We start from the raw sequence: 14,268 nt of genomic DNA on the forward strand, positions 1-14,268 counted from the left end.
GCATTCCCTTTCTTCTCCCCTCTCCTGCTTCCTTCTCTCCTCTCACACGCTTCCACCCCCTGTTGTCCATAGCATCAGGAAATTTAAACTACAGATAAGTTATCTTATTGAAATGTGGGTATTGAAAGCTTGTAAAAAATCACTAGTATTGTGCTCACTTTGGCAGCACGTAGATGAAAATTGGAACAATACAGAAAAAATTAGTGTGGCCCTCTACAAGATCGACATGCAAATTTGTGAAGCATTTGATATTTTAAAAATCATTGTTATGATTTGTTGAATTTCAGACCCACAAATTTGTGTACAGGTATTGCATATTATATGCCATTGTGTTTCTAATTGTAGTGTGTTAGGTACAGTATTAAAATGACATAGAAATGTTGAGTTATTTTTTAAGAAAATTTTTTTTCTCATTTGTTATGTATCATCACCATACTTTCATATTCTTGGGGGCAAACTGTGCTTGATTTTATCCTAGGTCTCTTGAATAATTTATCTCAGTTGACTTGTCTGAAATAATGAGAAAAATTTTTGAAGTAGATTCAATTTTGTTTAAATGGGCCAATCTCTCCTGTCCTCAATTTTGAGTAAGTTGAAGACAAAAGGAGGGAAGTGACAAAACCAAATGGAATTGGGGGTTGAAAGCATTTTTCTTTAAGGTAATGACATTTAAAAAATAATAGCATGGCAAGCATTTATAGGATATAATGAATAATTTAGTTCTAATGATTCAAGTTAGCAGTTCTCCAAATGTGGTCCAAGGAGTAGTCAGTAAGGGGCCCTCTCAAAAGTCTGAGGAGTTAAAATTATTTTCAAAATAATAATAATAATAGGACAATTCAGTTCCTAATATGATAAATATCAGTAGTTTTTATCCACATAAACAAAAGCTCTTTGAACAAACTTCAGTAGAAGAGTATCAAAGGGTGCTGAGACCAAAAAGTTTGAGAACTGCTGATGTTAAAGAAATGCCTGATTTTATAAAGTTATTAAATACTTTAGAATTAAAGTTCAGTATCCTGAGTGTGGGGTGGTTTTGGGGTGTATTTGGGTTTTTTCTTCCTTGCAGTGTGACAGCTATGAAATCCGTCCTGGTAAACACCTTGGAGTATGCATCTCGGTGGCAAACAACAGGCTGTTTGTTGGATCGATTCCAAAGAACAAAACCAAGGAAAACATATTGGAAGAATTCAGCAAAGTCACAGGTAAAAAAAAGTAGTGTTTGTAAATTAGTTTGGGGGGAATCAGAGTTATCATCTTAGCTTGAAAGGTCACTTTAGATCCCAGTGGTGTCAGACTTGAGCCAGGTATTGATTTAGAAAATCTCAAATCAACATGTTGTATCATATTTTTATTTTTGTTAAACAAGTGTCAAGTACATTTTAATCTGGTTCAGGCCAGGTGAAAGTCTGATGTCTTAGTCTTTGAAATCAGAGCCCTATATAAAAGTGAAAGGTCTTGTTTTCCTCCTCCTTCCTCTGTTTTTTAAAACCATCTCTTTATTTCTAATCATCTTTTGATTGATTTGGATTCAGTTTGGTTATTAATGAATATTGGTAGTCACTTTTGTGAGTCACTGTGATGGGCATCATTTTGGCTCTATCTGATGAATTTATTTCAGATCAGGATAGAAGGACTAAAGTTACACTGAACTTTGGGGAAACTCAGCCTATCAATGTAGGATACTTTGAGGCCAGGCTTCCTTAACAGGAGATGACCCCTCTCTTAGTGTTTTAAAGCCTGGACCCATATGTTAAGGGAGCTGGGCCATGGGGCTAGATTGGATTGATTGTGCCCTTCCTGTCCTAATTCCATTTAAAATACAATGTACATGCAGTTCCAGGTGTCTATTCTTTGTTTTTAAGATGCTGGAACACATAAATTGACCTAGGTCATCTCTTGCATCTCAGCAAGATTATGTCTGTCATGGTTAACAGATGTTAAGGATCTTTAGGAAGGGAGAGTCCACATTCTTTTTTGGTAACCTAATACAAATAGCCCGGACTGGTAGATTTTTCTTAATGGTTCAGCTGTATTGTTGTTATTGCAACTGAGGTGGAGTTTTTCTTTGTTTTTTCAGTCAGATTTAGAACAGTTGTTTAATCTTTGAAGAGGAATATTTTAGATATTTGGAGACTGGTCATTCAGGCCACAGAAGTCATTTAGGCTAGTATAATGCCTAACATGCTTTTATAGGCATTCAAAATAAGAACAACTAGCAAGCTAAATAAATTATTTCTCTTTTCATTTTTGAAGTCGTTTCCAATCTATCAGGAAGCCTTTATTAATCTACAATGTGCCAGATTATGTGTTGGGAATAGAAAGATACCAGTGAGACAGGTCCTACTTTTTAAGGAGTTTACATTCCAGAATGACGGGATGAGAATAAATTGTTTTTTCTTTTTGTCTTAGAAAATGCACAAAATAAAGTTGGCCGTGATCATTGTAATTTTGCTATTTGTTTTCAAGATCTAGAATTATGTTTGTTAAAACCCTCACCTTTGCTTTAATAATATTTCCTAATCAAATGAATTCTTGCTACTCACTTTGTACTAAGTCTATGCAAATTACTTACATTCTCTTGGAGCCAGTTTTTAGTTTTTTCCTATTTCATTACTACATAGGAGGCATTGTAATTTAGACGAATTTGGTGGTAGAAATTAAGCTTCTAGACTTCCAAGAATCATTGCAGCTGTTCTAAGTAAAATAGAAGCACTCTAAACAGTAGGGAGACAATACATTTTCATACTCCATGTTGTCACCCTCACCTCATTGTTCCTTTCAGTTTCCAAATCTTATGTGGGAAGACATAGTTAATATGAGGTTTGTTTTTTTTTTTTAAATTAAATTTTATTTTATTTTCAGTTCCAAATCATCTCTCTCATTTCTCTTTCTCCCAACCATTGAGAAGACAAGGAAAACAACACCTGTGACAAATATGGATAGACAAGAAAAACATTCCCACATTAGCCCTGTTGCTCCCTCCACTCACCCTACTCTCCTTTAAAAAAAAGAAAAAGATACATTTCATGCCACATGCAGACTTCACTGGATCTCTGTTTGGATGGTGTTGGATAGCGCATGGTTCCTCCTAAGTCCTTTGGAATTCTGGTCGGTTGATTAGCACTAATGAGTCAGAGTTGTTTGGCTTAGTTTAGAGCTGTTGAATGTCAACATAGCTTTTTCATTTGGGGAAGGCCAAGGGTTATCTTCAGAGGAATTTGACTGGTGCAGTGAGGTCCAGTAGTTTGGCTTTTGTGTAGTGCCTTGGATAACTTTTAGGAGCTAAGACGGTAATGGAATATGTATAGCAGAGGACTATCTTGAGTACTTTTGCTCCCTCCTTACCTGTGTTTTGATGGCTTTTTCTTATTGTTACAAGAAGGCAAAATAGGCCTAAAAATGATGTAAATTTTATGGTGTTAAAAAAGTTCTATAAAGATCTTTGGTAATTAGTTAGAATGAATTCTCTCTGAAACATTTTGTTGATGGTCTTAATTGGCTTTGAAGATTTAGATCTGTGCCCTTAAATGAATGAATGGTTTAGAATTTCAATTGTTAGGATAGAGATTTCTGTCAAAAAGCAATGAAATATTGTCAGTTTTCAGCAGCATATTTGGATTGCTGAAGCTCCCTGATGTATGACGTTATGAAATCCCTCATATCTTTATCTCTTGAGCAGTCTTGTTTCCACCTCAATTGTTAGTATTGTCTGTTGGATTGGGGGGATGGCCCTTTCCTTTTCAGGTTGTTTTATTCTAGATGGGCTTTTGGAATTTATTTCTTGTATGTCTTTTGTGCCTCTGAACTGATTTTTGTTTGAGCTTTGCCTTCCATGTTCTCGGCTTCTTTTCAAAAGTCTTTGATCATATTGTTTTGGATTAATTCAGCTTCAGCCCCATGTTTCCAAGTTGTGACTGGTTATTCAATTCCTTCTTCTTTCTGTCCTTTTATTAAGATTACATTTATTAAACCACAGGTAACTATTTCATCCTGTGAATTGTAAAACTTTTATTTCTGGGTAATTCTTTTCTGTTAAGGTTAACATTTTCCGTAGTCTTTTTCTGTTTCTGTTTGTTTTTGTTGTTAATTGGTAAGAGTGATATATGGGATTTCTTGGAGAAAAGGCATCTGAAAGGATGTAGCAACAGAGAGGCTACTTTATCAGTAGTGGACTGCACAAATATAAGGAGGGCAGGACTGCTGGAGTAAAGACCTTGTAGGTTGGGGGGCAGTAGAGATGGAAGATGGGAGAGTAGTAGGCAGAGGGAAAAGGACAAACTAGAGAGACATTGTGGAGGAGGAAGAGACTTAATTTAGCTTACTCCTCGTTGTAGACAATAAAGAACAGAAAACTGAGTTCTATATTTCTAGTTTGGAATGTCAAGAAATGATTTTTTTTTTCAGTGAAACACTTTCACAAATGTTTCATGTTGTGTAAGTGACATTGTTGAAGACTTTGGTGGAATCTATTGCCTTTGATTACAGGACCCCTTAAGTTAAAAGGACTATGATGACCTTAATCTTCTCTCTTGGATCTAAAGCTTAATTACTTAATAGTAATTAGCAGAGTATTCCAGGCTGATTTTTCTTTTTTGGTCATGGGCAAGTGGATTTAGAACATAGGTCAGCTCCCTAGCTGTGTGGTGGATGCTTTTGGCTCATCTCTCTGGATGTTGGTTTAACAGAGGGTTTGGTGGACGTTATTCTCTATCATCAACCCGATGACAAAAAGAAGAATCGGGGGTTCTGCTTCCTTGAGTATGAAGACCACAAGTCGGCAGCACAAGCCCGGCGCAGGCTTATGAGTGGGAAAGTCAAAGTCTGGGGCAATGTTGTGACCGTGGAGTGGGCCGACCCTGTGGAAGAACCAGATCCGGAGGTTATGGCCAAGGTAAACGTAAAAATTTGTATTGATTATGGTTGAATTCTGCAGACCATAGAATGCCTGCATTGTTGTACCAAGAACACCAGTGAGGGCTTAGTTCTTACTAGCCACTCACCATAGCAGTGTCTTAACCTTAAATGAACTCTCTTGGAGGCCACAAGCTTGGCCATCCCTGTGATCGTCGACAGAGGGAGAGCTGGGATTCTGGGCCTGCCTCCTACAGAGATTGTGGAAGCCAAGAAAGAACCAAGTTGACAATGTGTGCTAGAGCTCGTGTTCTCTTGGCCTAAGTCTTCGAGGATTGGGGTGGTGAATGCTTCCCCAGGCCTTGGGCTGGCCTTTACACTGAAATTTTTTTTTTTTTAATTTTTGGTTTGTTTGTTTCTATTTATTTATTTATAATAACATCAGCTCCCCTTATCTGTACAAGGGGCCTGAGAAGACTTGTAAAGTCTATTCCAGTTCTGATTCCTGTGCTCTTTAGGACAGTGACCACCTTGAGAAAAGATGAAGATGGAGAACATTGCTATTCAGTAAGATTGGATTTGCCGGTCAAGACCTATTTATATAGAAGCTGCTTGTTTTCTCCTACTTCCCATGCATGCAGCCCCACCAGCTCTCACCAGTGTGAATGGTGGTATCCTGGCATGTGGTGCCTAAGCCTTGGGATTAAGTCATTCCAAGTGTGAGTCTTGGGATATGCTAAAGACAGGACAAGGATGGTCCCTAATAGGATATTGAGGGTTTAAAAGATGGTGGTACTTTTCCTTTTGGGAGCCATCATCCCCTCAGGGAATATTTTCCTCTGAGTTATCAGAGGCAGGAGTTCTCTCTCTGGATTTTGGGAAATTGTGTCCAACCTCACTCTCTTGGGTCCTGAAGGACAATTCTGATTTTGAATGAATGAAAAAAGCATCTACTAAGTGCAAAATGCTTGGGGTCCAGGTAAAAGTAAGACAGTCCCTACTCTCCAGGAGCTCATATTCTAATGGAACATAGAACATATAAAAAGTTTCAGCTGCACATCAGGCAGAAAAGTCATTGAGTCCTAGGGTACTACAGTAAAGCAGATGAGAATGCCTCTCATTTAATGTTTTTCCATTGATAAAAACCTATCCGTTTTTTATGGCAATCCCTTTGATAATGCCAAGGATTTTAGGTCATGAGAACTTTTTTTCTGGGTCTTAAAGAGTTATGACTCTTAGATCTCCATAGGGCTTATTATGGTAGATTTGATCACTAACTGGAAATAGCGCTGTCCCCAAGGCTCTTGAGTTCTGGGTCCTGAACTGTCTCCATTGGAGTCTGAGGGGAGATGGTGGTCAAGGGGGTGGCAGTTTGACTGACTGGTTGCTTCCCATCTCTTCCTTACAGTGCCTTGCTGCTTCAGCCAGGCTGACTTTGAGTCCCTGGGTGGCCTTGGGTGGGGATGGTTGGTCCCTTCTACTCCAGGGGCCTGTGGGATGGAGATGGAGGTGGGAGTGTATTGGGTATGTATGTAGCTTCCGGTCAGATCTGACCTTTGCCCTCCTCCACCAAGGGTGGCGTGGTGCCTGTGAGAAAACTCTGAAACCAGAGTCAGGAGACCTGCACTCTTAGGCCCTGGTTTACACTCTGCCTGAGCAAATTACGTGATGTTTCTGGGCCTCCAGTTCCTTCTCTGAATTGCATCAGTGAGTCCTGGAACATTGATTAAGGCCGAGTGTGTGTGCCACAGAAGGCTTTGAGTGAGCACTTAGACCCAACCAAAGCCAGCACCCGTACTGTTTTCTCTCAGTTCAGCTTTAGCTACTAGTTATCCTCAATTGATCCCTCTTCCAAACCCAGCCATATTCTGAACTTCTTATGCCGAGAAATTTCCTAGTGTTTTCACCTACACAAATTGGAAGTGCCTCCCTTTCTGATGTCCAGAGAGCTTTGGGGGCATATGTCTCTGGCACTCCGCTTTTACCTCCTTTTAGATTTCTTGCTGCAACTTCCAGTAAAAGAGCTCTTCCTTGAAAGGTGCAAACTATTTCTTCATTAAACACAAATTGAACACAAATGGGAGTTTGTAATCCATTTTATTCAAATGAGGGGAGGGAATGGTGCTATGAATTGGCATAAATGGAATTTAATGACATTTTAAAAAACATCCACAAGCTGACTCCCTGGTTTTACTATCACCTATGTGATCACATATGCAAGTCACATAAGCCCTTCTGTAAACAGAGTGGAAGGGGTAGGGCCTTAACTCATAGAATTAGAGCTGGAAGTGAACTTGAGAACACTGAATCCAGACCTTTCATCTTACAGATAAGGAAACTGAAGGCCAGAGGGTTTTGTTCAGGCTTGCCTGGCTTGCCAAAGATTGATGTAAGCTGCAAATTCACACAGAAGTCTAGAATCCGTTCTAGTCACCACACTATGCTGCCCCTTGGACTGAATAGTCTTTATCAAACTTTTTAGTTCTTCATTATTCTGCCAGCTTTCCAGCGACTGCTTATTATGGAGTCCCGTCCTAAACATTATAAATAAATCTTAAATAAAAAGAACCAAATATGGAAATATGATTAGAAATGAAGAGTTAGATTTTTCTTTTACTCTAAAGCACTGTTTTTCCCATATATATCCATTCACTCTGATAATTAATCTTTTTCTGGCATGGAAAAGAAAATATCAAGCTTGCTTTTTGCATCCCTCCAGCTGGGCTAGTCTTGCTGGTTTTTTGTAAGTTATGTGCTTGAAATAAATGATAGGAAATAGCAACAGCCAATTACATACCTGAAAACAGAGATTGTCAGGTAATTCCTTCTTTGTAGTGGTTTTCTGTAATTATATTGCAAAAATGTATGACTTGTGTTTGACAGAAGAATAAGTATCCTTTGCATTCTTAAACGTTTTCAGAGTAGGTTTCATAAAATGTTTGCATCATGTATCTAATCATGCACACTTTTCTTTCAATAGGTGAAAGTTTTATTTGTGAGAAATTTGGCCACTACAGTGACAGAGGAAATATTGGAGAAATCCTTTTCAGAATTTGGGAAACTAGAAAGAGTGAAGAAACTAAAAGATTATGCCTTTGTTCACTTTGAAGACCGGGGAGCAGCAGTTAAGGTAGAAATGCAAAGTTTAGTGTCCTGTATTTTGAAAGGGATCTTTGAAGTTAAGGAAGCTCTTTTCAGAGGATTGATGTTTCTCTGTTGGGTTAGTGGCATTTCAGTTTATTTGCTGAACTTTGAAAGTTCAGTTTTTCAATGCTTTGTAAAATGTAGTTCAAAGGACTCATGGAAGCTCCAATTTTTTAACTCTTGACTCTTAGTAACTTGCTGTGTGATCTTAGGCAAGCCACCTTCTGGAGTCTTGTTTCACCATCTATAAAATTGGTCCCAGTGGACTATGAAGCACTAATTCAGCATTGTTGTAAGTATATCAAGTAACATGTGGTTTGCTCCTTCAGCATTTTGTGGGTAAAAAGGAAAGCAAGCATTCTACAGCTCTAACCTGCGTACTATTTCTGGACTGATATTTTACACTATTGTTAATACACCTTAATCAGCTCATTGTAACATGGGGAATCTGCCTTAATAGTTCAGCTTAAGGTACAGATTGAGTAGTCAATTTCACTGATGATCTGAATGAACCCTTAGTGCTTCAGCCCCAGTAGAATTAATACTTTGAATGTCAAGTCTTCTCAGTGTTATCATATGGCTTACTTGCTGTGTGTACATCAACATTGCTCCTGTGGAGCTGACTGGATCCTGGAACATGGTTTCATCTAAGATCATGTTTTCATGGAACCATTTAATGATGGTTAATTAAGGTAGGTATTCCTTGTTCTCTTGACTTTCTATAGAATAATATAGAGTTCTCAGGTAATTTGTATTATATTGTCATTGAGCACTGTGTGCTGAGATGTTCTATATGTTCGTCCTTCTATTCTTTAATTTCTTACTTTTCTTGATAACAGGTGTAAAGTAGTAAAGTAGATGTAAATAAATATGGGGCTTGTTAATTTCTTAGTATTTGACTGTTGAGGAGAATGATCTGGGGTTAAACTTAGCTCAGAATCCTTTTAGTGAAAGGTATAAGAAAGGAATTTGAGTTTGCGATTAAAAACATTTAAAAATGGAACAGTATTCCCATAAATTGTTAAAACTACAGAACTGGGCTGTTCTTCAGCTTTCTTTTTGGTTATGTACTACTAACTTTTTGTCCCTTACTTTCAAATACTTACATAGAAAATCAGTATCAAAGATGTTCTTATATGATTAGAAAAGCTGAGAGTTGAGTTTTCTGAGTAAAATGGGGACCATAGCAGTAGGCTACTGGGGCTTGCTCATTAAGACTATGGGTTTTTTGGTCATTTTATTTCTCATAGGTAATTTTTCCTCTTGATATGCAGCCACTGGATATTTCAAACTTTAATTTGAGAATTATTCATTTTTAGTCTATGTCTCTTTAACATTTGTTGTATTAGATTGTGTGAAAGGCTCCTTGAACTAGTGAGGCTATCTCACTTTAAAATTTCCATATTCTGTGTCAGTCTGCTCATCTTGGTCAAGATTCATTTTAAGGTCTGACCTCTGTGCATGCATATGTTATGTGTGTCTCTGTGTGTGCCCTCACAAATCTGTATTTTTGCATATATTTAACTCAATACTGAATAGATTGGCTTGCTTTTTAGTTGATATTCATAAGAACTGGTGGGAGGCTTTTTAAAGAAGAGGAACTTGAGGTAAAATTTTGCCTCTGCTTCTACCTCCTGATCCCTTTGTTAGTTTGTCACAGTCTCCAGGATATTTGTGAATGATTTTTGTAGACTCATTGAGGCTTGAGTCCTAAGCAGTCCAAAAGTGAGGTTTTAGAAGAGATTGTAGAAGAGGTTTGACAGATGTTCTATGGAGAGAGTCTTCAAATACATGCTCTGACCTTCAAAAGCAGTCTGCCTCTTAAAGATTCTTTTTGCTGAAGCTGACCTAGGTTATAACCACTTAAAGTACACTAGATGAGTTATCATAATCAACAATCCCATTTTTTGGGCATTAATTTAGGTGGGTCTTCAGGTTCCCCAATGGATGTTCCATCCCAGGTTTGTTTGAAGACTTTATACTTATTTCTTCAAGAGTCTTTGGGCCAGTATTCCACTCAATTACATTGATGTGGTTCAAATCATTTGTATTCAAAATGGAAGTGAATTTGAACATACATTAAATACAACATCTTTGTATGACCCAGGAATACTTTTACATTCTATTTCATGAAACAACCCACAAGCAGCAGGGTAAGTAAAGAGGAGTCCTGGGCTTTGGAGCAGAAGATGAGGATTCAAATATGGGTTGTGACATTTAGAACATTGATTGTTGGGCAAGTTATATCGCCCTTTTTTGCTTCTCATTTGTAAAGTGGGGTGAGAATGAATATTCATGCTGCCAATCAGATAAGGTGGTAGTCATTTAAATAACTGGGATGTAGTTTACCTTAAATCACATTTCTTTCCTTGGGGTTGATCTGGCTTTAATGTCAGTGAAGGAAATGCTTTGAAGAAGACCATAGTATTAGACTTTTAGGAAGAATGGACAACTTTAATGTTTGCCATAATTTGTACATTGAATTTTACAGGAAAAACCATTTTATTTATTATTTTTAAGTGTAGAAAAAATTGAATAAAAATTTATGTAAAATAAAGATGTATCAGAAGACATTTATCTTCTCTAAAGCTCGTCACCAAGAGAACTAGGTTTCTTTCTACTTTAACTTATCTGTATTTTAAATGTGAAACAAACAACTGTCAACCATATGTGACGCTGTGTTATGTTAATCCTTAGGTATTTGATTGGATGAATTGTGGTGTTTACATATCTTTAAAAGTAAATTTGATTGGTGTTTTTCCATTTTTGTGCAGGCCATGGATGAGATGAATGGGAAAGAAATAGAAGGGGAAGAAATTGAGATAGTGTTAGCCAAGCCTCCAGACAAGAAAAGGAAAGAGCGCCAGGCTGCGAGACAGGCCTCCAGAAGCACTGCGTGAGTCCGCCCTGCTGTGTTCTGTAACCAGGTCTTGGCATTCCAAGTTTGAGCACCTTGTTCTTTGGCTCCTGGAGAGGGATTCAGGGCGAGTCCCCAAGGGCTTCCAGAGCAAGCTAACGAGGGTTATTTTCTCCTAGGTATGAAGATTATTATTACCATCCCCCACCTCGTATGCCGCCTCCTCTGAGAGGCCGGGGGCGTGGGGGGGGGAGAGGTGGCTACGGCTACCCCCCCGATTACTATGGCTATGAAGATTATTATGACGACTACTATGGCTATGATTACCATGACTACCGTGGAGGCTATGAAGACCCCTACTATGGCTACGATGATGGCTATGCAGTAAGAGGAAGAGGAGGAGGAAGGGGTGGGCGCGGTGCTCCGCCACCACCACGGGGGCGCGGAGCACCACCTCCACGAGGTAGAGCTGGCTATTCTCAGAGGGGGGCACCTTTGGGACCGCCAAGAGGAGCTCGGGGCGGGAGAGGGGGCCCTGCACAGCCACAGAGAGGCCGTGGTTCGCGAGGAGCTCGGGGTAACCGTGGGGGCAACGTAGGAGGCAAGAGAAAGGCCGATGGGTACAACCAGCCTGACTCCAAGCGCCGTCAGACCAACAGCCAGCAGAACTGGGGCTCCCAGCCCATCGCCCAGCAGCCGCTTCAGCAAGGTGGCGACTATTCTGGTAACTATGGCTACAATAATGACAACCAGGAATTTTATCAGGATACTTATGGGCAACAGTGGAAATGAAGTAGACAAGTGAGGGCTTGAAAATGATATTGGCGAGATTTGATTGGCTATAGATCTACATTCTTCAAAAAAAATTTGGCTTAACTGTTTCATCTTTCAGTAGCAATTTGCTGCCATTTGTATTGGGCTGAAGAATCACTTGTGTATATACTCAAGTCTTTTTATTTTTATTTTTTTTCCTCTTTTCATAAATGCTCTTGGACATTATTGGGCTTGCAGAGTTCCCTTATTCTGGGGATGCTTTTATCGTTTTAGGCTTCATTTTAGCAGTTTCAAAGCAGTCTGAGCATACTGTTAAATCATGATTTTTGCAGAACCTCTGGTTTTTGGACAGTTCCTTTTTTTTTCTTTTTTTTTTTTTTTCTTTTTTGGATTTGAGATAGACTATATAGGAGTATGAGTATGCTGTAAATAAAAGTACGAGCTAGTGCTTTGTCTTAGTAGTTTTAAGAAATTAAAACAAACAAATTTCAGTTTTCTTGTATTGAAAATAACCTATGATTGTATGTTTTGCATTCCTAGAAGTAGGTTAACTGTGTTTTTAAATTGTTATAACTTCACACCTTTTTGAAATCTGCCCTACAAAATTTGTTTGGCTTCAACGTCAAAGCCGTGCAATTTGTTCCTTGATGTGATTGTATTTCCAATTTCTTGTTCATGTAAGATTTCAATAAAACTCAAAAATCTATTCAAAACATTACCTATTTCAAATTCAATTGTGTCCTAAAACATTATTTCATTCGTAATCCTTGCAAGGAATATTGTTTTCAAAGTATAACTGCCTATGTGAGTGATCAAATTCTTGCAAAATTTCTTGTCTATTCCAACACAGTAGCATTGTGGATATTAGCCTGAGGATTTAGCTCAAATTACGAATTATTCCACATGGAACTCAATTAATTGGTGTTCTCACAATCACTTCTCATTTTGAAATTTTATCTTTTGTTTTAAAAACCAGGTTCAAATAGCCTTTGAACATTTTTACAGGCATGGATTAATTTGCAGTTCTATCAAGTATTAAAGGAGTTGGGGAAGTGGCCGACAGTTCCTTCTGACCCACATTCTTGTTCTGAAGGATAATTTGTGGTTGAAGTGCTTGTTTACTGGATGACAGGGACAACAGTTACTAATAGTGCTGTGGGGTCAATTGCGACCAAAATTCTACTAAAGCGTTTATGAATGTGATTTATTATTTAGCCTTTAATTTAGTCATCAAACTTGTTTTGGAGAGAAACAAAATTTCCTTTCAATATGTAAATTTGCCTCAGAATTTTAATGCCTTTTAAGAAGGCAACTGATGGATCTTATACATAATTTTCACTTTTGATTGACAACTTTATTTATTTATTTATTTTTGGACTATTTTGGTCATCATGCCCTGACACTTCTTTCCCTGTTTAACCTTTGGAGCTGTGACTTTTAGTCTTCAGAAGAATATTTTGCTTTCCAAGAGATGAGCAGAAGGATCTAAGTTTTAAAACTACAAGAACCCGTCAGACAAAATGCTATTTGGAGCTCTATTTAAATTACAATTATTGCTTTCCCCTCTTGCACCATGAGAGATTTCTAAAGCTTGTTTATAAATATGGACAAAATGTAAAAATAATTTAAATGATTACACACACCTTCTTTTTGCTTTTTGTTGCTGTTTGGTGTCTTTTAGAAAAAAATCATTTCAGTAGAAGACCAAATCTTCCAAAAAGAAAATAAAAACCAAACTATTCTCTTGTTGGTTTGGTAGATCATATCTTGGGTTTCATGACTTGTAATTTGATTTGGAGTAATAAAATTAATATTTGCTGCTGAAAATGCATTTCTCATTTCCTTCTCAAATGATTATACTGATAATATCACAGTCTTTGAACAGGCCTTAATCTTTTAGTGTTTAAAATGTTGAATATTTTAAAACTATTATTTGGCCTGATTTTAATTTTGTAAGAGTTGAATTAATATGAGTATTTCATTAAACTTTACCTTTTTTCTTCCAGTAGATCATTTTTTAAAATGTGCCTGTTTCTCATATGTGAAAAGACACTAAAATACTCTTCAGATATTAATTTCAAAATTGGAACATACAGACTTATGGTTAAAATACAAATCTTCTAAATTGGAGTTGGATTAAGCCCTGCTTCTCCTTGGGGGATAGTAAGAAACCTCCAAAAATGCTTGGTTCCAAAATTGTATAAAGTGCAAACTTGTTTGTGTTCTCAAATTAGAATTAGGCATCAGTTAAGTATGGCTTAAGGAATTTTAGAAATACAAATAGAATTCAGAAAAAGTCGATTCTTGTAAGCAAACGAAACAAAACTTTTAAAGTCATTGCAGTAAATAAAATGCAAGTTATTTCAGTGGTTAGTCTCTAAAAGGCAGCCATCCTTCCTCAACCCTGATCAACTCCCTGGGTTAAAGTCCGGTGCCTGTCTGATATAATTGTTTTTGTAATTCATGTGAGTGTTTCTTGAATGGAAAGTGTAAACCATGTGGAGAACTAATATATTTCACTTAGAGACATCCCTTTTTGGGGGAAGTTTCTATCACTCAGTGCTGCAAGCAGCATTCCGTATATAAGACAACAGATCTAAAAGTTTGAAAATCTATCTTGTTTTCACAAAGATACCACA

The 14,268-nt window shown here is 37.7% G+C and overlaps 1 protein-coding gene and 1 non-coding gene across 13 annotated transcripts in view; both read left to right on the plus strand.

Moving 5' to 3' along the window:
- HNRNPR (heterogeneous nuclear ribonucleoprotein R) overlaps positions 1 to 14,268 on the plus strand; it is a 62,733-nt gene that overhangs the window by 15,746 nt on the left and 32,719 nt on the right. For 9 of the 12 annotated variants that reach the window (XR_007952266.1, XR_007952265.1, XR_007952268.1 and 6 more), the window contains exons 7-11: positions 1,070 to 1,205; positions 4,689 to 4,894; positions 7,835 to 7,984; positions 10,773 to 10,894; positions 11,035 to 11,579. Coding sequence is in view for 4 of the 12 variants with exons in the window: in XM_051988279.1 (XP_051844239.1) it covers positions 1,070 to 1,205; positions 4,689 to 4,894; positions 7,835 to 7,984; positions 10,773 to 10,894; positions 11,035 to 11,579 (1,159 nt within the window). In the remaining 8 variants the exon portion in view is untranslated. Of the gene's footprint in view, positions 1 to 1,069; positions 1,206 to 4,688; positions 4,895 to 7,834; positions 7,985 to 10,772; positions 10,895 to 11,034; positions 12,345 to 14,268 lie in introns of those variants that run through there. The other 3 variants (XM_051988280.1, XM_051988277.1, XM_051988278.1) reach the window with 1 other exon arrangement.
- LOC127558459 (U6 spliceosomal RNA) lies at positions 151 to 256 on the plus strand. The gene has a single exon (XR_007952846.1). It is a non-coding gene; the product is annotated as a U6 spliceosomal RNA (small nuclear RNA).

This window comes from Antechinus flavipes, chromosome 3, assembly GCF_016432865.1.
Source record: "Antechinus flavipes isolate AdamAnt ecotype Samford, QLD, Australia chromosome 3, AdamAnt_v2, whole genome shotgun sequence".
Taxonomy (NCBI): domain Eukaryota; kingdom Metazoa; phylum Chordata; class Mammalia; order Dasyuromorphia; family Dasyuridae; genus Antechinus; species Antechinus flavipes.